Below are 25,060 nucleotides of genomic sequence, written 5' to 3'. Positions count from 1 at the left end.
TATATTTTATGTTTTTATCACTACTGCAAACATCCTATTAAAAAATGGCAGATCTACCAACATCCTCTTCTTCTGAACCAAGTATCAAGCAGGCTTTGAGGAAAAGGATTCAGCAACAAATTCAAGAGGATCAATCATGTCAAGAGATGTTGGAGGCCAACATTTCTCATGTAACAGAAAACATGAAGAGAAGACAAGAAATTCTGAACTTGCTATCTCAGATGCAAGTGAGTAGTCTTAAAGAAATTGCTGTTATCTTTATGGTGGATTTGGGTGAGAGGGATGAGAAACAGTTGAAAGAGTTGGCTGATGCAATAATTGTATTAAGATGCTCGATGAAGATGAAAATGGAGTTTCTTTCATCTTTTGAATGAACTTTTGTTTATTTTTGGTGCATGTTCCAATAAATTCGCATGTTGTGTTATGTAATGGACTTGTATTTCGCAAATTTTAATAATTCAATGTCAAACATGCGATTTCAAACATAATATATGAGAAATAAAAAACACAAATGCGAAATTAAAAACACCAATATATGCGAAATTAAAAACACTAACAAGTTTAAATATGTAACATAAATCCATCATCAATGAAGTTTACTTTGGCTTTCCAAAATATCTACTCATCCTATCTGGGATTATCTTATCCAAATCTTTCATATACCTCTCTTTGTCTGGCCTTTTATCGAAAGCATTTGCCTTTTTAATTATTTCTTGACGATGCATATTCTGTTCTGGTAGAATGATTTTACTGAGATATTTGTGCCTTAGGAGATGAAGTTGTGAATTCTGTCTGTTGTTTACTTCATCTTCTTTCACAAATCCAGTCACCCATGGTTTTTGGTCTCCTTTGTACGTTTCCATGTGACGCATCGTAAACACTCCACAGTCTACGCCGTTATTCTTCGTCCTCCAATCCATTTCTTTTCTTTCTATAACTGAGCTTGCAAGTTCTTTTATAGCCGGTGTTGGTTTTAAAGCCTTTTCTAGGTATAAAACCAATACCCTTCTCTATAACATAGCAACATTGTGTTAGTAGCTTTTTACATAAAACATAACATGTATATGAATAAGTTTTTCTATTACCAGTGTGTCTGGAAGCCCCTTGTATCTATCCTTAAACTCTTGTTCAGCTGCTGAATTGTCAATCAGCTCAATTTTGCCGGATTTTAAGTTGAAGCACAAGACATAGAAGTGGTCACCTTGAAGTACCGGAATAAACACCAGGTCAACCGAATCAAGTTTTTTTACCTCATATCTCAGTAATATGTCTTCAAAATTTGAGGCAAATATTTTTAGTCATTGGTTGTCTGTGTATTTCTCCTCATCGTAAAAGATATCTGGATGTATGTTATGTAATTAGAATCAAAGTCATGCAAACAATGTATTTTTTTCACATGTGAATAGTATATATACCACATGCGAAATTTCAACAGTATGAGAAATTTTGTTTCACAGGAAAACTTTCTTCTATATTACATGCGATTTAGATACAATTAGTGTGCGAAATCATTGAACATACATTTACTGTTATAATTTAAAATGCCAAAATCTATATGAAAACATACCATCATTATGCTAAACAAGAAGAGTCTGTATGGTGATGATTTTCTATCCCTCATCTTCTCTTCAAGGTTTAGAACATCCACAAATGCATCTATTCCGTTCGATGCTACATATTGACCCCTGTAGAAGCTTTCAAATATAGCTTTGAATGTGGCAACCTCAGTTTTTGATCGGTAAAATTCTTCTCTGCCAGTCATAAAATAAATAATTAGTATTTGTTGTGTGTATATTTTTTAGATGTTGTTAGTTGATATAAGTATTTTTACTTACTGTATGCCTGCAAATGTAGCAAATGTATACCGAATCACACATAATTCTTGAGTCAATAGTGCTTCGTGCATGTTTACCACTCTGTTGCAGTAAGGGGAACAAAATTTGTCTCCAAGCTCTGCACATCTTTTCTCAGCTCGGATTTTGGCTTGTTCTGTTGTCTTATAAAGCAGTTCATTTAACCCTTTTGGCATAACTTGTTTTGGAACTTGCTTTGGCTTTGAGTTTTTTCTCCCCTTAGTTTGTTTTTTTTCTTTATCTTCTTCCAAGAGGGGTCCCAGGCTCAAAACCAACTCAACTGAATGCAATTCCTCAGTCGTTACCTGAGGGCATTCAACTTCCTTTTCCTTCTCAACTTCAATTTCCGTATCGGGTTGTTGAGGGTCTTTTTCTGGCACTTTTTCTTGAACTTTTTGTTGAATGTTTTGTGTAGATTCTGCCAAGTTCACTGTTTCTTCGATAACAGTTTCGTTTTCACCAGTTTCTGCATGCCAGAGTAATTTAAGAAATACAATAATTTGTGATTTTTAATTTTTTTTCCTAACATAAAGTGCTTTCTCACCTTTGGCAGGTGTTTGGTAAGCGTATACACCCGGTTCCACAGTTTGAATGTTTGCAATAAGGGTGTATGTGACTCCTCCATCATCTGGTTGCAGTATACCTATAGATACAAATTATTTAATTTAATACAGTAGAATCAAAATCGCAGGGGTATACATGACATCGTGTGCGAAATCAAATTTGAAGTGTTTTGACAGAATCGCATGTGTTTTTATAGGTTTCGCATGTGCATAAAATTTAGTGATTTTTTACATGATTTCGCATGTGTTAATATTGAGTTCGCATGTTTTACCTTCTGATGCCATTTGTATCAAAACATTGGATATTACTTTTTGAGCTTCTTCATCCTCTTTACCTTCTTCGTTTGTAGTAACTTCATGATGAACTTCAGAAGCTGGATTTTCAGGTTCTTGATGAACAGGAAAGGCTGCAGTTTCATGCTCTTGAACCGAATCAGGCGGCACACAAATGGGATTATTCTGAAGCGTCTCATCCCACTCCTTACAAGCCTTCATAATCTCCGGATCCCAAAAACACAGTTTTTGCTTCTGAAACTAAGTTGTTCATCACTTGAACATCTTGAACCATTTTAAGGTATTTTTTGACATTTTCTTTCATTTTTTTCAACAGATTCTGTAATATTTTTCGAGTTAAGATACTATCAATCCAGAAGTTAAATATAATTGATTAAGTTAAATTAATATTTTTTTGCGCTTACCTTTTTGTTGGCTCTCGAAGCCTCTAGTTCTCATTCGTGGGCTGTGTCGTATAATACCGATGGTGAAAGTTGAGCAGGAGTGTTGCAATAATCCATCATTTTCTGTGTCTGTGTTCCAACTCCAAACTCAAGGTTCAACTGTGACATTTCATGGATTTCAAAACTGAAATCCATGAAATCATCAATGTTCTCGTTATCTTTTGGCTCTTCCCCGGTTTCTTTGTTTTGTACTGCACGCGGAGTCCTTCTTTTGTAGCTTATTGTGGTGTCAACCGGTGGTCGTAGTGTATAATCCTCCGTTGAAGGACCCTCTTCTTCTTCATTTTTTTTCTTCATTTTCTTCTTCATTTTCTTCTTCTTTTTCACTCTCACTTGATATCCATAGAGGTCTGTTATCCAAAATATGATCTTCGACTTTATCAATCTCCGAAGATGTGATATAACGAATAACTGGTATCTCCACGGCTTTCTCAAATAGGTTAAGCCTTTTGTTGTACTCATGCGTGTATAGAAGCTGTATAAATCGCAAGATCATTTAATTATATAACAAAACAAACTAGTATTTCAAATATGTTATTAAATGTAGTAATGTATACCGTAAGAAAGGCAACAGGTCCCACGAACTGTATTTTATAGTTCTTCCAGCCCACTCGTGTACGACGCAAGGTGTCGAGTAGATATGAGCACCAATCTAGATTCTGTATTTCCTCAACATCTTCTACACCAAGCAAACATCTATCATTTGCAAGTGTTGCCTTTGTAACCTCTACAAAGAAGGTCATCCAGTATACAAGGAAATTTAATTTAAACAGGCCCCCCCCCCCGTCTCTTTGATTTTCCATTGTATTTGTAATTAAGCCATGGGTAATTCTCGTGTTTTCCCCCCACTGGCGGATGAATGTATCGCTGACAGCATTTCCCGATTCTTGACTTTTTTCAATTTTCTCCTGCTTTTTGACTTTTCTCTTATCGGCTACTATTTCAACCTTCTTTGGACCCTTTGGTATTCCAAATACCTCGTAAACTGTGTCCGATGTTATTTTTATTTGGTTTTTTCCTACGTTTAGCTTATCGATCTTCTCATCAAAGTTTTTGGCTAGCCAATATGCCAATCGTGTCGAAATATGGTTGATATTGATATCTAGAATAACACCAAATCCCATATTCCTTACCTCTTCAACCTGTTTTTTTTTTTTTTTTTTTTTTTTGAAAATTTCTTCACAGTATCCATGTATGAGTTAGGTTGGCATCTCAGCAGTATTGCTTCGTTGCTGTATTTGAAGAATTCCCTATGTTCTGTTTTAGGTTGTTCCACCTTTTTTGAATGTTTTTTTGTCTGTATCTTTGATTTCCTCTCATCTTTTTTTCTTTTTTGGGGGTGGCTTAACAAAGTCATCATCTTTAGAACTTTCTTCAACTACCCTTCTCTTTCTATTCTTGTTAATTTTTATCAGAGTTGATATTGGTCCTTCAAAGTCATTATCAGATTCTATTTCTACAAAATCGCATGGAATAGTTATTAATTTCCATGTGTTAGGCATCAATTCGCATGAATGAGTTATCAAGTCGCATGTGTTATTTAAGCATTACCAAATCTAGCCAATCTATTATAAATGGCGTGCTTTAAGGATCTGAAAAACATAAAATCGCATGTATAATTTTAATCATAAACACTAAAACTAACATCATATGAAATCGCATGTGCTTTTTATCAATTCGCATGTTCAATCTAACCTAAAACAAAAAACATTCAACAAACAATATTTTATCATATGAAATCGCAAATGTCATATAAAACCCCCCACAAAACCCTATATGATATCGCACATCTATCAGGTATAACTAAGAAAACTACAAAAAAATGCAAAACCTAATAAATAACCATACCAGTCATAAACCCTAGCAAAATTGTAGTTGTGAACAATATGTAATCTTATAAAATTATACGTTTCAGTTAAAAGGTTAATAAACAAACAAAATCGCATTTGACTTTTAAAGCCCCTGTATATTCCACTATAAAATCGCAAATGTCAATCGATACCTGGATTCATCTTCTTTGCTTGTGGTCTGTCGTTGTTTGCTTTGCTTCGTTTCTCAATATTCATAAATCCTAGTTGAAATCGTAATGGAGACTAGCAGGGGACTTTTGGAGAAGGAGAATTCAATGTTGATTTTGGGTTTACGGTATGATTGTGAGTTATTGTGTGCTGATTATCAGGGTTTTGATCTCGCAATGGACGATTTTAACCTTGGCGGTTTCTTTTATTAATTTTAATTTTATTAATTTAATACTTAAACACGCGGTATAAATGAGATGATCTGACGGCCTAGAATGTAGTATATAATATACGATTAGTGTATTTGTATGATAACCGGCCTCTATATATATATATATATATATATATATATATATATATATATATATATATAGAGAGAGAGAGAGAGAGAGAGAGAGTTGATGGTGGTGGTGGGTTGCAGGTGGTGGTGGTAGGTTGGAAGTGGGTTAATGGTGGTGTTGGTTGGAGGTGGTAGTGGTGGAGAGAGAAAAGGGAGTAAAGAGAGAGAGAGAGAGAGTTTTATATATATATATATATATATATATATATATATATATATATATATATATATATATATATATAGGAGAAAGATCCGTTAGGAACCACCCTTTATTGCGAGAACCGCGAGAACCAATGTGAACACAACCAAAAATACCTAAAAATAGCTAAAAAACACAAAAAAAGTTTTTTTTTTTAAATATTTTTTATTAAAAAAGGAAAAATTACAAGTTTTGTACTTTATCTATATACCATTTTGCAGGCGGTGTCCTTTTCAATGAATTTTGACAGGTTTTGCCCTTTATAGAGAATTTTGTTGCACGTTACATCCTTTAAGCCAAACCTAGTTAAATTTTTCTGTTAAATCTTATTACACATAGGTAATCTAGTCTTTTTACTTATTTAAAGGACAAAACTTGTAATTTATTCTTTAAAAACTATTTCAAAAAAAATATTATATATATCAGCTAAAGAAATTAGTTATCAATTTGTCCCCCTCCTCTGTACATTACATCATCGTTAAACACGGATATGAAGAATTTGGAAGAGCAATCGGAAGATGCGGAGCCTGATGAATTTTGGCTTATTTTATCTGACTTTTGTGGAGACTGCTGAGAAGGGGATTTCATGGATGGTTGAAGAAGAGAAGAGGATAATGGGTCTTGTGAAAAGTACAGTGGATTACTTTCATGGAAACGCTGGGAAAGATGAAGGGCTGAGATTGTTTTCAGTTGTGCGCGATTTTCTGATCATTTTAGAAAAGGTGTGTAAAGAGATACAGGCTGCTCCTACAAAACCATTGAAGAAGACTGATGACCGAGTCAGTCCACAAGCGGTGAAGATGGCGATCAGTCTGTAACATAAACCATGTGTGTAAGCATGCGGGCCACAATCTCTATGGAAGGAGTTGAGAGTATCAGTTAAAACCAGGTGTGTAAGCAAAGAACTACACACAACAATGCATAAGATCATTGTCCACAAGGATAACAGGAAGCGACGAGTACATTGAACTGGTATTCATGCTCTTTACATCGTTGACCCCAAAATTCATTCGACATCATCTTTCCATGAGTACTTGAACACAACATAGAAAAATGATTATTGAAAGAGATCACTTAAGAACATAGAAAATTGATTCAATCAGAATCAAAACAACTTTATTTCTTTAAAACTTAAAGACACCATTTAAGTAACGAAACCCTTTAATCACCATAAACACAAATTTTTCATTCAATTTGAAGTTATAAACATATATAACCGAAACCCTATCTCTAACAAAGATCTCAACCCACTACACCTAAACCATAAACAACACCGTCTCCATATGCGTAAATCTATAACAAATCAAACAATTTCGTGAAATTTGTGAGCCAAACGAAGAACAGAGCAGAAAAAAAAAGATCAGAGAAGTAAAATCCCAGCCCTAATTCAACGATTTCGTGAAATTGTCAGCAAAAATGAAGAACAGAGTATCAAAATCGTCTCCATACGCGTAAATCTACAACAAATCAAACACTAATTTTGTGAACACAAATCAAATCAGCAAAACTGAAGAATAAATTGGGAGAAATTTGGGGAAATTGGTTATGTATCAACAAAAAATAGGGTTTTTAGAGATTTTTTGAGGGAGTGAAACATATCTTGTGAAATATATGAAAATTTTTGCAGGTGAATTGATGAGAAAAGAAACTGTGAAAGAGTGAACGAGAGGAATTTGAGTGATTTGATGAGTGGAAGGAAGAAAAAAAGGAAATTGGTGTAATATAATTTTTTGAAATATTTTTTAAGGAATAAATTACAAGTTTTCTCTTTTAAATAAGTAAAAAGACTAAATTACCCATGTGTAATAAGATTTAACTGAAAAATTTAACTGCAGTCCAATGGGCAATGCCAGGACTTTGCTGAAAACGACTGGTCATGCTTAAAGCATACGTGATGTCAGGTCTAGTACATAACATATCATACATGATATAACCAATCGCTGAGGCATATGGAACTGCTTCCGTTTGCTTAATTTCAATGTCCGTTTAAGGACATTGCGATTTGTTCATCATGATTCCTTTAGTCATAGGAACACCTCCTTTCTTGGAGTTTTCCATCTTAAAGCGTGTCATCATTTTGTCTATGCACGTACTTTGACTTAGCCCTAGAAGCCGCTTAGATCTATCCCTATAGATCTTGATTCCCAGAATGTAAGCAACTTCTCCAAGATCTTTCATTGCGAAGCAAGATCCCAAATAGTGTTTAACTTCGTTAAGCATAGGGATGTTATTTCCAATGATTAGTATATCATCCACATAAAAGATGAAGAATGATATAGTGCTCCCATTAGCCTTTCTGTAAACACAAGGCTCATCTTCATTCTTGACAAAACCAAACTCTTTGATCTTCTAGTCAAAATAAAGATTCCAGCTACGAGATACTTGCTTGAGTCCATAAATGGACTTATTTAGTTTGCACACCTTAGTTTGATATTTAGGATCGACAAAACCTTCAGGCTGAACCATATAGACATCTTCAGAGAGATATCCATTAAGAAAAACGGTTTTGAAATCCATTTGCCATATTTCGTAATCATAGTATGCAGCTATGGCAAGCAATATCCTGATTGATTTAATCATAGCAACGGGCGAGAAAATCTCATCATAGTCAATACCCTGAGTTTGAGTGAAACCCTTCGCAACTAGTCGTGCTTTATAGGTGTGTACATTTCCATGCATATCGGGTTTTCTCTTGAAAATCCATTTGCTCCCTACTGCCTGAGATTCGGGGGGTAGCTCAACCAAGTCCCATACTTTATTGTCACGCATAGATTGCATCTCGACGTTCATGGCTTCTTGCCATTTCTCAGATTCCGGATCTAAGATTGCAGATTTGTAGTTAGCAGGTTCGTCACTGGACTCAGCTACTAATAAGACTTCGGGACCATTTAGATGCCATAGGTATCTATCAGGTTCTTTGCGAATTCTACTACTTCTGTGAATGCTTGTGTTTATGTCTGATTCATTGACAACAACTACTTGTTGATCAGACGGTCCGACTTCATTAGCGGTTGTTTGTGGTTATCGAATTTCTTCAAGATCAACCACATTATTTCTAGTTCCTCGATTAAGAAGTTCTTCCTCGAGAAAGTGTCCCTTCCTTTTGATGGAAATAACATTTGCATCAGGGTGGTAGAAATAATATCCGCTTCTTTTATAGTATCTCATGAAAACAACCTTTTCGCCTCGAGGATCAAGCTTATCATCAGAATCACTTGTAATGTATGCATCACATCCTCATACTTTAAGGTATTCCAAATCGGGTTTACGCCCATGCCATATCTCATATGGTGTTTTATTTACCTTTTTAGTTTGAGCCAAATTGATAATGCGGGCAGCGGTCATAAGAGCATGACCCCAAAAGGAGTGAGGCAAGTTAGTTCTACACATCATCGATCGAACCATATTAAGTAGAGTTGAATTTCTTCTTTCATTCACACCATTAAGTTGGGGTGTGCCAGGTGGAGTGGGTTCTGAAATTATTACACACTCTTTCAGATGATTAAGAAACTCAAAGCTGAGGTATTCGCCACCTCGATCTGATCGAAGTACTTTTATCTTTCTAGAAAGCTGGTTTTCTACTTCGTTTTGAAACTCTTTGAACTTTTCAAAAGTTTTGTGCTTATGCTTCATAAGATAGACATAAGCATATTGACTATAATCATCGATAAAAGTAACGAAGTATCTTTCATGGTTTCTAGTCATGGTTCTAAAAGGGCCACATACATCAGTGTGAATGAGTCCTTGCAGACCATTGGCTTATTCACCAACACCGGTGAAGGGGTGCTTTGTGAGTTTGCCAACTAAGCAAGATTCGCAATCATCAAATGAGTCATGTCTAGTGGATTCAAGAATCTCCTCGGATTGGAGCCATTTCATGCGTGCCTTACTTATGTGGCCAAGTCTACAATGCCAAAAGAATGTTTCATTCATACCGGCTTTGTTACGCTTTGAAAGATCATATATGTTATTACTTGTTTGAACATCAATCCCATAAATGCCATTTCGAGGTTTAGCCTCAAAATAAAAGATATCATTCAAGTAGGCAGAAATAGAAACACATTAAAAGCGTACTTGAATCCTTGTTCAAACAGTGAAGAAACCGAAATAATGTTTCTAGTTAAACCAGGTGCAAACAAACAGTTATTGAAAGTAACTACAAGGCCAAAAGGACATGAAAAACAAAATGTTCCAGTTGCCAGAACTTGAACTCTCTTTCCATCACATACTATGAGTTCAACGTCGCCTTGTTTCAGTTTCTTCCACTTTTCAAGCTCCTGCAAGATTTTAATGATGTGGTAACCACATCCGGTATCAAATACCCATGTGTTACTGGAAACAGTGAAAAGTTCAATAACATAAATGAGAATACCAGAAGAAGTGCTAGTGTTATTGGCCTTGTTTGCCTTCAGTTGGCTAGATATTGTGGACAGTTTCTTTTCCAGTGCCCAAATTTGGTTGCATTCAAAGCACTGACGCTCCTCAGGAGGGTGTGGTTTTGCAACATGCTTGTTGTTGGTGGCATTTCTGGCAGCAACAACAACCGTTCTCTTGCCTTTGCTCTTATGATCTCTTTTCGTGTTATTGGGCTTCTTAACACCACCAGACTTGACCATTAGAACTTGGTTGGTTTTATTTGTAATGTTCATCTCGGCCGTTTTAAGCATACGATGTAGCTCAAGCATAGTCTTCACCCAAGCATTCATATTATAGTTCATAATGAACTAGTCATATGAGCTAGGGAGAGAGTTCAAGATGAAGTACCCTGCCATTTCATCTTGTAGGGGATAACCAAGTTTGTTCATCTGGTCAATGTATCCTTTCATCTTAAGCACATGAGTACTGACACATGATCCTTCCAGCATTTTACAGCTTATAAGTTGTTTCATGGTGTCATATCGCTAGTGTCGAGCTTGTTTCTGGAACATGCCTTTCAGTTGCTGGATCATGTCATAAGCATCTTTATCTTCCATGTTATTCTGAAGTTTAGGAGACATGGTGGCTTGCATAAGGCAGGCTACCCCAACGGCATCCTCGTTATGCTTTTCTAGTGCCTTGCGAGCAATAGTAGTGTTACTTTCAGGCTCGGTAGGGACTAGGCCATCTAAGATATATAGGTTTTTCGCCATCTTGAGAACTATTCTCAGATTGCGGTGCCATTCGAGAAATTTGGTGTTATTCAATTTTCCCTTTTCAAGTATAGACTTGAGAACGAATGAGTTATTTTCATTAGACATCTGTTATATAAGCAAAGGATCTTAATTAGTATTTTCAATGTACATTTCCTTATTTAATTAATGACCCATGAACAGTAATTAGAAGAAGGAATGAGAATCCGAATATGTCAGTAGTAAAGGGCAGTTGTGGCATACACTTTAGTAAATGACTAGGCAGACTGACAATGAGTGTCAATTGTGATAATTGCACAACTCTCGGGTATGAGGCTGCTAAGACAACTCTTGTCTATGCATTGATACGCTTAGCCTCATCTATGCCGACTTTTTACTTTCGAGACAGCTGGAGCATGTGATGAGAAAAGAAAAAGTAATAGTCGTCCTAAAAAAAGGTACTTGTGGAAAGGCCGGATGTGTCAACGATACCCTTGCACCTTGGAAGGATAAGCTAGACATCAAGTGCGGTGTTGTGGCTCCAAACACTGATGGTTTGCATTATGTTCCAAGTGTAGCTTGTGATAGGATGGCATAGACTATTGATTTTAATTATGGGTTACTTTTAATATTTACCAAATAGGGTCGTAAGAGCAAATTTTAGTATATATATTAGTCGTGACAACTTGATGAACCCTTTCATCTCTTAGGACACTTAGTTTTAAATAACCTATAAGTTTTTCGTGACTTATTTAACCAATTTTAAGTTAATAGAAATCTATTAAGTTAATAGTTTTGGAAAATTAAATTTAGTTTAATTTTGCAAAACTGAATTGGTTATTGTTTGTTTTAGAAAAACAAACTTTGTTTTATAACAAAATTTTAACAAGTTGTAAAAACAATTTAGAACTTGTTTTAATGTGATTGTTTCAATATTTTAAAACTCCTTTTAAAATCATGTTAGTATTTAGGTTGGTTGTGTTATAACAAATTATAAGATAAAAGCAACCCCAATAGCAAGATAAATATGTAAATCTATGTGGCCAAAAAATCGTTCGATCTTGCTAGAGCCTAATAGCAAGATCAAACGGGTCACGATGTCACAACAGACAAACAACCACAAGGATGGACTTGAGTGCATCTGGTCATCTCGAGCAACTCCCATCGACCTCATGACTCCTGTTTAGCGTCCTCGGTTTTGTCTCCGGGTCTTGGTTTATTACAATATTTAAAGAAAACAATAAAGGAAGGAACCCTATCTATTAGAACTTTGAACCATCTAGGTGGCCAAAAATAACATGATATCAAAACCGAATAAAATATACAACCACAAAAAACGGTTGGGCCATATTTACATATTCCACAACAATCACCAAATAAACCGGGCAATCTTTTGGTCAAGCAAAACAAATAAAATATTGACCAAAAGTAAAGTTTCCCTTAAAATTATTTAGATTAGAAACTTTAAAATAATTAAAGTTTGTGTTCTAATTCTGGTTAAAAGACCTGTACCGACTCGTATGTTGTAACCAAGGCTCTGATACCACTGATGGTTTCAAGGGTGATCAGTTAAAAATTTATTTATTAAAATCCGGTTCAATAAATAATAGTCAATCAATTAAGCGAGTTAATCAATAAAACGCAGCGAAAAAATAAACAAGTGATCAACAAAAACGAAACCTGTCAGGATCCGGTTACATGCAAAAACGAGCATAGTGATAAGGATATCTAACTACCGATAAGAAAGATATACCTTGGTTAATAACTAACTAGTTGAGACACCGAGGTTCAACGAATACGTGCTAGTTACACGAACAAACGAAACGCAAGTGTAGGCCGAGTAGCAGCGGTGGTGGCCGTCGGTACTGGCGGCGGCAGCGGTAGTGGCCGACAACGGCGGCGGCGGCAGTTGGGGGTGGCGGCGTTGGTGGTTGTGGGGTTTTTTTAGAGAGTTTTGTGCAAGTTCTTCAACTCCAAATGCAAGACCACACTTCCATTTAAATAGGATATGGAGATCCATGCATGTGCGACAAATGGCGGACATGCACATTGAAGTTGGACAACTAGCTAGGACTTCATGCATGTGCGACAAGTGGCGATGCAAGAGTGCATGCACGACAAGTGGCTAGGACTTCATGCATGTGTGACAAGTGGCAATGCAAGGGTGCATGTGCGATAAGTGGCGTAGGGTGGGTGAATGTGCGACAAGTGGCGAGATGAGTATACCCGTCTGACCCAATCCATGTACCCGTCTCTCAGTTAATACCCGCAACAAGTTTATTAATTAAGATAAACAATTATATTATTAATAATATAAACCTGCTCATATAATTATGATCCGTTTCGCATATCGTTTGTAATTACCAGTTAAACCAGTTAAGTGGATTTTAGTTCGTTGCCCGCGGTGTAACTCTTACGAGTCATAACTAGGTCGGTCGCGCTAATTAATCGGACCGGTCCATTTTTCCAACACAGATGTATATTAAAATTAATATTTTTAATTATGGGTTATCAACAAAATCTTGCTGCATATCTAACTAAAAATTTATTAGAACTTGTTCGTTGCAGGTACAGATACATCGTCAAGTACAGTGGAATGGGCAATAGCCGAACTCATTCGTCATCCACAACTACTAAAACAAGCCCAAGAAGAAATGGATAATGTAGTAGGTCGAGACCGACTTGTAAACGAATCTGACTTAGGCCAACTAACATTCCTCCAAGCAATTGTAAAGGAGACCTTTAGGCTCCACCCTTCAACACCACTCTCCTTGCCAAGAATTGCATCCGAGAGTTGTGAAATTGATGGGTATTACATTCCTAAGGGATCCACGCTCCTTGTTAACGTGTGGGCCATTGCTCGTGACCCAAATATGTGGATGGACCCACTTGAATTCCAACCCACACGGTTCATGCCTGGAGGAGAAAAGCCCGATGTTGATGTCCGAGGAAACGACTTTGGAGTCATACCATTTGGCGCTGGACGAAGGATTTGTGTGGGTATCAACCTAGGGTTGAGAATGGTCCAGCTTCTTATTGCAACATTGGTCCAAACCTTTGACTGGGAATTGGCTAATGGGTTAGTGCCAGAAAAGCTAAACATGGATGAAGCCTATGGGCTAACCCTTCAAAAGGTTGAGCCCTTGATGGTACACCCAAAGCCGAGGCTAGCTCCTGACGTATATGAAAGATGTTAAGGACGAATTTATCATTTGTGTATCAATAAATTTAAGATATGTTTTTGATGATTATAAACACTCTTGTTTGGTGGGTTTTATTTCACATATCGAAGTTTTCTTGTGGTTGTGTTGTTGTTTCTACTATTGAATATTTTAACAATAGTCCTAACAAGAGGGTACTAATTTATTCGAAAAAAGGTGTCCTTTCTCAATGGTAAGGGTTTAAAGACAAAAGGTGTAGGTTTAGAATTAGGTTTAAAAGTTGCATGAGTTAGTTATTATAAAGAAAATGTTCTTAAATTCAGTTTTCCCACAATTTAGTTTGCCTTGGGCTTACCTTTGCTTTTCTATTATTCAGTGTTTAACAATATTCAATAGTTTCTTATACTTTAATTTTTGTTTAGGAGAGTGTACTTATTTTGTTTTTTTAAAGGAAAACTTCATTAGAAACCACCGACCCGAAACAGGCCGGCCACAACAACAAAACACATTACATTATTATAAATTTATACCAATTTTCCCACGTAATATCCTTATTTTTTGATCTAGTTGAATACCAAAGGAACCCCAAAGACTTAACCTCACTCATAATCCAATCAAGCTTGATCGGCTTATTAGAAAACTTGAAATTATTCCTAGCCCTTCATAGACTCCAACATCCAATAATGATCAGCCCATGCGGAACTTCCTTTTTCGTGTCCGAAATCCGCATTCCCGAGTGAACATCTAGGAGGTCCTTAACCGAGAAGGCATAAATGTTAGGCACTTTACACCACGAACTAACGTTTTTCCAGATAATTGCGGCTGCATAACAAGACGTGAATATATGGCCCGCTGATTCTTCACCTAAATTACATAGCACACATGTTACATCTTCTACCGCAACGTTTCTTTTAGTAAGAGCTAAACCCGTTGGAATTTTTTCCATTTCAGACCGCAACGCATGAATGTATGTATTTTGTTATAGATTTATCTTGGACCCTAGTTTTTGTGCTATACTTAATGTTTTCTATACTTTACTTTGCCTTTTGTTATCATTGACATAGTTTTTCCTTAGGTTTACCTTACAGATGTCCTTGCATAAAGACTTTTTTTAGTTTTTCCTATTTCGTTGTTACTTGCTCTTTTATCTGTTACTTCTTTCATCATTTGTATTTTAATGGTTGCTTCTACCATTATTACGGCAAAAGATCAAATACAAATAATCTTAACATACTAAACATACAAATTGAAGGAAAACCCAAAAAGACAAGGTGGCATTTTTGTAATTACCACCAACTATCAAAGTTACAAACAAAAAACCTAAAAAAACACAATTTTTTTTAACATTTTTTATTAAAAAATCGCTACATTTCGTTAGCAAAAAAAAAACAAAAAAAAATTTTTTTTTTTTTGCTGCTACTAAAAGTAGCGATTTTTTAATAAAAAATGTTAAAAAAATAAAATAAAATAATTTGTGTTTTTTTTTATTTTTTTAGGTTTTTTGGGGGTTTAGTTTTTAGCATTTTAGCTTGGGTGGGGGGGGGGTTAGGTTTTTTTTAGGTTTTTGGGGGTGGGGGGGTTAGGTTTTTTTAGGTTTTTGGGGGTGGGGTTAGGTTTTTTTAGGTTTTTGGGGGTGGTGGGTGGGGGGGGGGTTTAGTTTTTTTTAGGTTTTTTGGGGGGTTTAGTTTTTAGCATTTTAGCTTGGGTGGGGGTGGGGTGGGGTGGGGGGGGGGTTAGGTTTTTTTTTAGGGTTTTTTTTTTTTTTTTTTTGGGGGGGGGGTTAGGTTTTTTTTGGGGGTAGGGGGAGTGGTTAGGCTTTTTTAGAGGTATTTGTAGAGTAACTTTGATAGTTATTGATAATTACAAAAATGCCACCTTGTCTTTTTGAGTTTTCCTTCAATTTGTATGTTTAGTATGTTAAGATTATTTGTACAAGAACTTTACCCCCATTATTACTACCTCGTAGGTTTTGACTTCCATGGGTTTGTGTAATTGCTTTAGTACACATTACATAGATAAAAAGATGTATTTTAATGATACAGACCTTGTAATGTTGTTACTTATTTATGATAAAGGTAATATGTATGTAATGATTATTTTTATTTATAATCGCTGTTATACAAATAAAAGTTACATAATAGTTATAATAGTAAAAAGGAAATGTATTTGGAACTCCCAATCGATATTTTTTAAAAATTTAACGGGTATACCCGATATTCACGAGTATGCCCGATACCTGTCGCGTAATTACCCAACGTGTAACGGGTCGGTTAAAAGACACGTTTTACAACCGGGTATGGATATGAGATTACCAATTAGGGATGAGCAAATGGTACCGGGTACCGGTACCGAATTTACCGAACCGGGTACATTTTCGGTACCGACTTTTGACATTTCGGTACCAGTATTTACCAGTTTTTACACTAAAATACATGTACTGATCCGTACCGTACCGGGTATATTCGGTACTGGTACTTTTGGTACCGGTACCGGTTCGGTACCGAACGAGTACCATGCTCATCCCTATTACCAATACCCGACCCATTGCCATTACTAATTCCGAGGGATGGCAATCAAACCCTAACTCGATGGGTAAACCCGAAACCTGACTCATTTGGGAGGGGTTTAGGGTCGGTTATCAGGTTTGGGACTAGTTTTTATTTTTTCACGGGTTTGGGATTTGGTGAAATACCCGTTTACCCGACCCGATTACCCGATAAAGTGTACCCGTTTACCCGATTGTATACCTAGCATAATTTCCTTTATAATTTTAAATATATATATATATATATATATATATATATATATATATATATATATATATATATATATATATATATATATATATATATATATATATATCCTTATTTTATACATATAGGTATTTTATTCCATATACATTGTAGTTATTTGATATATATTTGTATAGTGATAATACTATATTTAACTAAAAGTTAATTACATAGATGGACCCTATGGTTTGCTAGTTTCGCCTTTGGGCACTAACTTTTTTTAACAGGTTCAGGTTTCATGGTTTCAATTTTGTAACACCTTTGGGTACTAACACCAGACTTAGTTAATGTTTCTGTTAATTCTCAGTATAACGACTAAAATACCCTTCCATTTTCAAAGGATCATTTATGTCATTCTCTTATAATTCCAAGGACCGTCTGTGTCACCAACCATTGTTTCCTTGTCGTCACCGTCTCACACAACCACCACTATCGCACACCGTCACCTCTGTTATGGTACCTGATCATTAATCCCCCAACATACCAAAACTAGCTGTCAAGTAAATGGACTATTCGGACTTTTATCGAATTGGATGATAAAGTGGAAATTGGCACGAAGGTTATATTTAATAGATTTGAAGGTGTCATGTGTATTGTTTTAAAGATTAACTTCATGAACAAGACACACGAAACAAAAATACAGGGACTTAGGGGTTTAGGTGCGGCAGCAAAAAGTTTACGAGAGAGGGAGGGCGATAATGGTGGTTTATGGACGGTCGTAAGGCTATGGTGAATGTGATTGGTGATGATGGTGGTGGCCAGTTGTGGTGGAGATGGCGTACGATGGTGGTCATGGTTGATTGTGGTTTCGGTCGTGAAGAAGCTGGTGTAGGGTTTCAGTGGTGGTCATCGAAGGTGGTTTTTGTGGTTGTGGTTATGACAGGGACAACGATGGTGTTCAGTGTCACACCCCAACCAATGGCGAAAACATTGGGGCGTGGCATGAGTGAAACAGATTGTCCAGGAGAATCCATAATAACTATTAATTACCATATATTTAACGTTAAAGTCCCATACCAATAATATATAAAGCATAAACAGTTATTACAGACATTGTTCTCAAAGACAAATAGACTGTTCTGACAACTCAGATTTTATTTGTGGATTTCTAGACCACCTAATTTGATTCATCACGGCAAAGCATAGCATCCTAGACACCTGTCACATACGTTAAAATAAAGTCAATACATAGAGTGTAAAGGTGAGTACAAAAGTTTGATAGCATATAGAATAGCGAAGGCGTTTACGCATAACCAACATGTAACACGTAGAAATGTGAAGCAAGTAAGCTATCGACAATGACATATGCAACCGACATGACTGCGAATGTAGAATGCGCAACACATTATCACCATTGTGACCATGTGAAGTAAAACCCTTAACAACCCCTGTCCACGACAGGTGCTGAGTCCAAACTATAGTACTATCGTTGGTAAGGTGTCAGCAACAATCACTGTGTAAACATAACATACAAGCATTCATCGAAACACGTATAACATGCGAGAGCGGTTAGCGTTTGAAAGTGTTTGTGTTGTGTGTCGATGTGATTTGATATAGGTAACGTATGTAACACCCAATAGTGCGTAAAGCGAAAAAGGGTTCGAGTATACTCACAGTATGTGTTTAGTAAATAAACACAGTCTTGGATTGAAGGGAGCGCGTGGGAGATTAGCCTAAGCATAGAACGACAGTGTAAGCGTTGAATAGCGTGTAAACGGTCTGTTAGGTGAGTTGAGCGATCAGTTGATGAGTCGATCGGATGACCATCCGAACGGATGGTCATCCGGACGGATGACCATTCGCACGGTTGGTCATTCAATTAGGAATCGTGTTGTAAAATGTTTGGACTTTTGAAGTTTTCGTTGTAGTATAGTTCAAGTTATTCGATCGGATGGTCATTCGGATGGATGGCCATTCGATCGGATGGCTATTTGATTCAAAGTCTGATATTCTTTGATGTTTTGCAAACTTATTGAAAAAGGGCGAGTCATCCGTCGAATAGTCATTCGATCGGATGGTCATCTGATTGGATGGCTATTCGATCGGCGATTTGATGTTTTGAAAATTTGTGAAATTTTCTAAGTTAAAAGTTTTGAGTTTTGACGGAGACGGTATAACGACGTGTCAAACAACGGAAACCGCACACCAAGTTCAGCTCAGCCGATCGGATGGGAATCACCCCATTCGATCAGACTTAACTGTTCTTAACGGAGTTTTATGTTCAACTCGTGAATCGGTCGACTCTCCGGTAGAAATCCGTTCTCAGACCAGTTTTCTACTAGAGAATGAGTAGAGAGCCTGAACGAGTCCAGATTATAACGGTTTTGAGTAAAAAGTGAACAAAGTTGAAGAAAAGTTTGAAACAGTTGATAATTGTTGAAAACTTGTTGAGATTTATGTAAAACAGTGTTGAAATCCTTTAGATTTGGACAAACTTTAATGAGACGAGGTCACACTTCAGTGTTCATAAGAAACCGAGATGACGTCACCTTAAAGCTGTTCAAATCCGGTGATTTCATGGTGAAAAGCAGTGATTTCAGTAGAGAAGATGATGAGAAAGTGTGTGTTGGTGATGGAAGTACAAGATTTAGGGTGAAATACTTACGGAATTGCTTGGAATCGAGCGAAAAGTGCCTTAGAACGAGTTGGAGCGAGTTGGGTCGGATAGGGCTGTCACATCAGTGAATAGTTGATGTGACAGGTGAGTATTTATAGGTGAGAGGGAGAAGTAAGGCGGTGGATCGATGGGTCGGATGGCCAGTCGATCGGATGGTCATCTGGTCGGATGATCATTCGATCGTATGGTCATTCGATCAGACGACTCGTGCGAGTTGGTTTCCCGACTTTCGTTTCGTACGTTTAGCGTTGCGTTGCGTTTAAGCAAGTTGCGAGTAAGCGATGCGGTAACATTAAACAAGTAGTTACACAAATAATATAACACATAAAAAGCATAAAAGTAAACCTGCGATTCGAGTTTGCGATGAGATTGCGTTGCGATTGAGTTGCGATTGCATTGGCGAATAACATCCCAAAACATATACGAGGCACACACAAGTAAAGCACATAATAACACACACATAGAACAATACCAGTAGCTGTGTTTCGAATTGCTATGCGATGCGATGTGATAGCGTGGAGTAACATATCGTTTAGTAGTGATTTCTGCGTTTATCGCATTGTTACTTCTCTTAATAGTAAATCGTAGTTTAAAATAGTTAATATATCGTTTTGTTGGACCGTTTGTGACCCTAAATAGTCAGTAGAGATCGTTCATCTTTGCGTATAAAGGCGGAATCAATGTACACAAAGTAACCACAGCTTTTCCTCTTCAATTCCTTCTATATTGATGCTTTCTAGATCGATTTTGACAGAGTTTCGTTACAAAGCATATAACTAGGTTTCGCTCCAAGTTACAAATGAACTCACACATCAGGGTGTATATAGTATGCCTGATTTTGCTCATAAGGCTGCCCTATGAGCGAAACCCCATGTGTCCATATCAGCTAAACCCCTTGTAACCTCATAAGCGAAACCCTAACAATGACCTATAAGCGAAACCTATACTAAAATGTACATATAAGCGAAATAGTCAAGTTAAACCCTAATTATGACTTTCAAGCTCTAATCTAATCTATCTTGACCTAAGACTCAATGCAAACGTAGTCAACAGACATTCCGTGCACCAACAGACTCCCCCTTGGATGTTGACGAAGTCTTCAGCTCCGAGTCTTCAGTCTTGGTCTTTTCTCCAACTCTGTCTTCTCATCATATCAACTATATCTTCACAGGTTCAGAAATCTTGTCCTAGCCCCGTCTTCAGACTTCCCTTTGATCGTTGATCCAGACTCCCCCTTTCACAGACTCCCCCTCTTAGTATGCTAGAATCTGAGGTCTTGATCTGGTTCAAGCTTTGACATTTAGCTTCCGTGGGAATGATGAAATCCAAAACCTGTGTCTCAAACATCAAACATTACAATTCTATCTTTTCAACATTAAATCACAAACTCAATCTTTAGAAATCCACTCAAGTATTCAGGTCCAAGTTAATGACCCTGATTACTCAATTAATCTACCAAGTTTAACTTAATGACCTTGGTTGATCTTTTGACGAATCAAACTGATTTTAAAACAACAATTTTCACATTTTCTGAAAATAACAAGTCTCAAATTAATGAACTTGTTTTAACTTTCTAAGCAATCCAATCTCTATCAAAGTAAGCTCTCCTCATTCTTCAGCTCAGAACTTTTCTTGCATCTGCTTCAATCTTCGAGAATCCAATGATTAACTCTCCACTTTGGTTTGTCAAAAATAAAATAGAAATAAAATCTTTTTGGATTTTAATAAAGTGTTCTAAACTAAGAAATGAAATACAGAAACTTAAATTGCAGAAATTCAAAGAAATTAAACTATTTACAAACTTATTTTTGGTGAGCGTGTCAGGGAATCATATCAGCTTTTCAGACAAATTACTAGTACCGTTAAGCTTCATTTCATATACAGACTTAAACAATTCATGTCGATTGTCGATATACTGATCCATCTTAAATTCTCACACAAATTTCAATTTACTCAGGATATGATTTAGATGTCTTATGAACTTAGCTCATTCATGTGTCCCACCTCTTGAATATATTCCCGTATCCAGAATCCCAGATATTCAGTCTTACAGGTGAGTATACCACAGATGATATCTGTAAGGGGTTAAATGCGAGGGCCGTGAGAGCTCAGGTCGATACTTCCGTATACGCAGAGAGATGACGGCTTCGACTTATCGGTGTGTCCCCTTTAGAGGATCTTTTAGTTACAACAGCAGCGACTATCAATTTTATTGTTTCATCAGCTTGCTGAGGGTGATGCTGTGTTTCAAGCATTTGCAGAAAATATTATTCGGGGACTAGGTCAGAACTTCCATTCAGCAGAAGTCCCGGAGTAATACCCCAGATATCACTGAGTATAAAGACCTAGTATCTCAGAATATGGGACCTTTCAAACGAGATTTCAGGGGTTACCTATATATCCAAGTAGTGTTCCCCACGAATTTCGCAAGTTTGAAATTTTAGGTTTATATCCCGAATAAATATACTAAATGTGCGAAAACCTATCGACACATCATTAGTGAGACTGTTTAACTCATTTAATCTTTACAATTCTTTAGCATACAGTAATTGTCTAGCCAAAGTACTATCATTTTCCCTTTTTACACAAGCTCTTTTTCAGTTTTCTATTGTTTTTGGATTTTGAAATTTTATCATGTTTTTGTATTTTTGCATTTTTTACTGTTTTTGTATTTTCTTAAAATAAACTATATACATCCATCTACTCCCCCTAAATACCAAAACAAGTAAAAAATCGACAAACCATTGCAGATTGTTTCTCATCTTCATCCGCAACAGTACTCTCATCAACGCCAATTATGCCATCCGACACCGAAAGAAGCTTCATACCATTCAGTTTTAACAAATATTTAAACCGATTTTTATCAAAAGCTTTGGTATGTAAATCAGCTTTCTGTTCGTCAGTGTGGATTTTCTCAATTCGTATCAACTTTTTCTCGAAACAATCGCGAATAAAGTGATGACGAATTTCTATATGTTTAGTTTTAGCGTGATGTACTGGATTTTTTGTTATATTTATAGCGGCCTCATTATCAACAAAAAGAGGTGTGTTAAGAAACTGCAAACCGTAGTCGCACATCTGTTGCTGTATCCACAGGATCTGAGAGCAGCAACTGCTACCAGAAACATACTCCGCTTCACATGTAGATAGCGCCACAGATGTTTGTTTCTTACACTGCTAGGTAACCAATCTAGGTTCAAAGAACTGGCATCCTGCAGTCGTTGATTTTGAATTGACTTTGCAGCATCCGAAATCCGAATCGGAATACCCTTCGAGCGTAAAGTCGCCTTTTCTAGGATACCACAACCCCAATGAAGGAGTTCCTTTCAGGTAGCGTAATATCCTCTTCACAATAAACATATGCGAAGCTCTCGGGTTAGATTGATATCTTACTGCGAGGCACGTTGGGTACATGATATCAGGACGTGAAGCAGTTAAGTACATCAAAGAACCTATCATGGAACGGCAGAACGTTTCATCAGCCCTGTCTGCGGTGAGATCTGGGTGAATCCCATGATTTGTTGCAAGTGGGGTAGCAGCTGGAGTAGAACTTGACATCCCAAATTTCTCTAGAATATCATGAACGTACTTCGTCTGGTGAATGCAAATTCCCTCAGGTAGTTGTTCAACTTGTAGACCCAGAAAGAATTTCATCTCCCCCATTGATGACATTCCGAATTTTTGCTTCATCACCTGTTCGAAATTTTAACACAAAATTTCATTCGTCGACCCAAAGATTATATCGTCCACATAAATCTGAACTATCAGAAGATGTCCGTCGACCTCTTTAGTGAAGAGAGTGGCATCCACTTTTCCACGTATGAAACTGTTGGCTAGTAGGTGTTGAGACAAAGTCTCGTACCAGGCTCTCGGGGCCTGGTGTAAACCATACCGCGCTTTGTCCAATAAGTAGACCTTGTTTTTGTGGATTGGGTCAATAAAGCCCGGCGGCTGACCGACATAAACCTCCTCTTTGACCTTCCCATAAAGAAACACCGATTTTACATCCATCTGATACACTTTGAATTTCTTCCAAGACGCAAATGCAAGGAAAATTCTGATTGCCTCTAGTCGTGCCACAGGAGCATAGACTTCAGTAAAATCAATCCTCTCCTGTTGACTAAAGCCCTGAACAACAAGTCGAGCTTTGTTCTTTACAACAACTCCTTTGTCGTCTCTCTTACACTTGAATACCCATTTCGTATTGATTTTTCTTTGACCATCCGGCAAATCCACTAGCTTCCACACTCCCAACTTTTCAAACTGACTCAACTCTTCTTGCATCGCAATGACCCAAGAGTCTTCAGTAAGCGCCTCTTTATACGTTCTCGGTTCGATCTGTGAGATAAAACAACTTAATGAGAAATCAGTTTGTAAAGGTGCTACTGTAGAATAAAAACATGTTAAGCCCTGGTCTATTTGACGTCTCGTGCGAACGCCTAAATGCAATTCTCCTATGATCAACTCCTCTGGATGGTATGAAAGAGTTCGTGGCATCACTTCGCTTGGAACATCTACATTGCCCTCCAGATTAGTAACATTCTGATCTGCATCTTGTTCACCAACTTGATTTGTTTGACTTGAAATCTGAATCTGCTCCCCCTCAGAATCTGAATCTCCATGATCAAAGATCGGCATGTTCTCAGATTCTTGATTATTATCCTGATTCGACTGATTATCTTGAGCAACTTCATTCTGTTGGACATCATCGTGTTCACCAGCATTACTCGGACCTGCTTCATCATCGTTTGAAGTTTCCCGTGGTCGCCTCGAATATTCAGCTGGGAACCTTTGCTGTGACTCGTATTCGCGCAAAATATCCAACTCATCAAAGAAATCTTCTTCTTCTTCTTCTTCTTCTTCCATCATGTCAAACGATTCCCACAACTTATCATAATGATATCGCCATGAATCTCCTGGACTTTGTGGCGGCATAGTATAACCTTGACATTCAACATTTGCAGCTTCAATAATCCGCTTCTCAGTTGGAACGAAGACACGTCGCGTAGGACTTGAATAACCTACAAATATACCCTCAATGCCCTTCGGAGCAAACTTTCCACAAGGCTCTATAACTGTACAGGGTGACCCGAACGGTTCTAGATACTTCAAATTCGGTTTACTTTTATTGATCAGCTCAAAGCATGTTTTGTTGAACTTCATGACAGTGAGAACTCTGTTGAGCGTATAGCATGCGGCGGAAATAGCTTCAGCCCAGAAATTAATCGGTAACTTTGAATCTGCGAGCATAGTTCTAGCCGTCTCGATTAGTGTCTGGTTTTTGCGTTCTGCGACTTCGTTCTGCTGCGGAGTGTACGAAGCACTAAACTCATGCAAAATACCTCTTTCATCACAAAATTCTTCCATCTTGTTGTTCTTGAATTCAGTACCATTATCACTTCGAATTCTTTTGATACGCCTTTGGTACAAATTCTCAATTTTCTTGAATAACGCCATTAAACTGTCAAACATTTCGTCTTTCGTCTTCAAGAATGAAACCCACGAAAATCTGGAATAATCATCAGTAACCACAAGAAAATATTTATCTCCCGTAATGCTCTTGACATTCACCGGACCAAACAAATCCATGTGAAGTCTCTCCAGGGGTCTTGAGACTGAATTGACTTGCTTTGTAGGGTGTGACTTTTTCTTCTGCTTGCCTTTAACACAGC

At 37.1% G+C, this 25,060-nt stretch overlaps 1 protein-coding gene across 1 annotated transcript; it reads left to right on the top strand.

Annotated features, from left to right (window-relative positions):
- The first annotated feature begins 11,111 nt into the window (after window positions 1-11,111).
- LOC110870487 (flavonoid 3'-monooxygenase) lies at window positions 11,112-14,015 on the top strand. Its single transcript, XM_022119664.1, has 2 exons — window positions 11,112-11,171; window positions 13,371-14,015. Exons 1-2 carry the CDS (start codon window positions 11,112-11,114, stop codon window positions 14,013-14,015), a joined length of 705 nt encoding a protein of 234 aa, XP_021975356.1.
- The last annotated feature ends 11,045 nt before the right edge of the window (window positions 14,016-25,060 follow it).

This window comes from Helianthus annuus, chromosome 8 (assembly GCF_002127325.2).
Source record: "Helianthus annuus cultivar XRQ/B chromosome 8, HanXRQr2.0-SUNRISE, whole genome shotgun sequence".
Lineage (NCBI taxonomy): Eukaryota > Viridiplantae > Streptophyta > Magnoliopsida > Asterales > Asteraceae > Helianthus > Helianthus annuus.
Note: the sequence above shows the minus strand (reverse complement) of the source record. Positions and strands in the feature narration are given on the sequence as shown.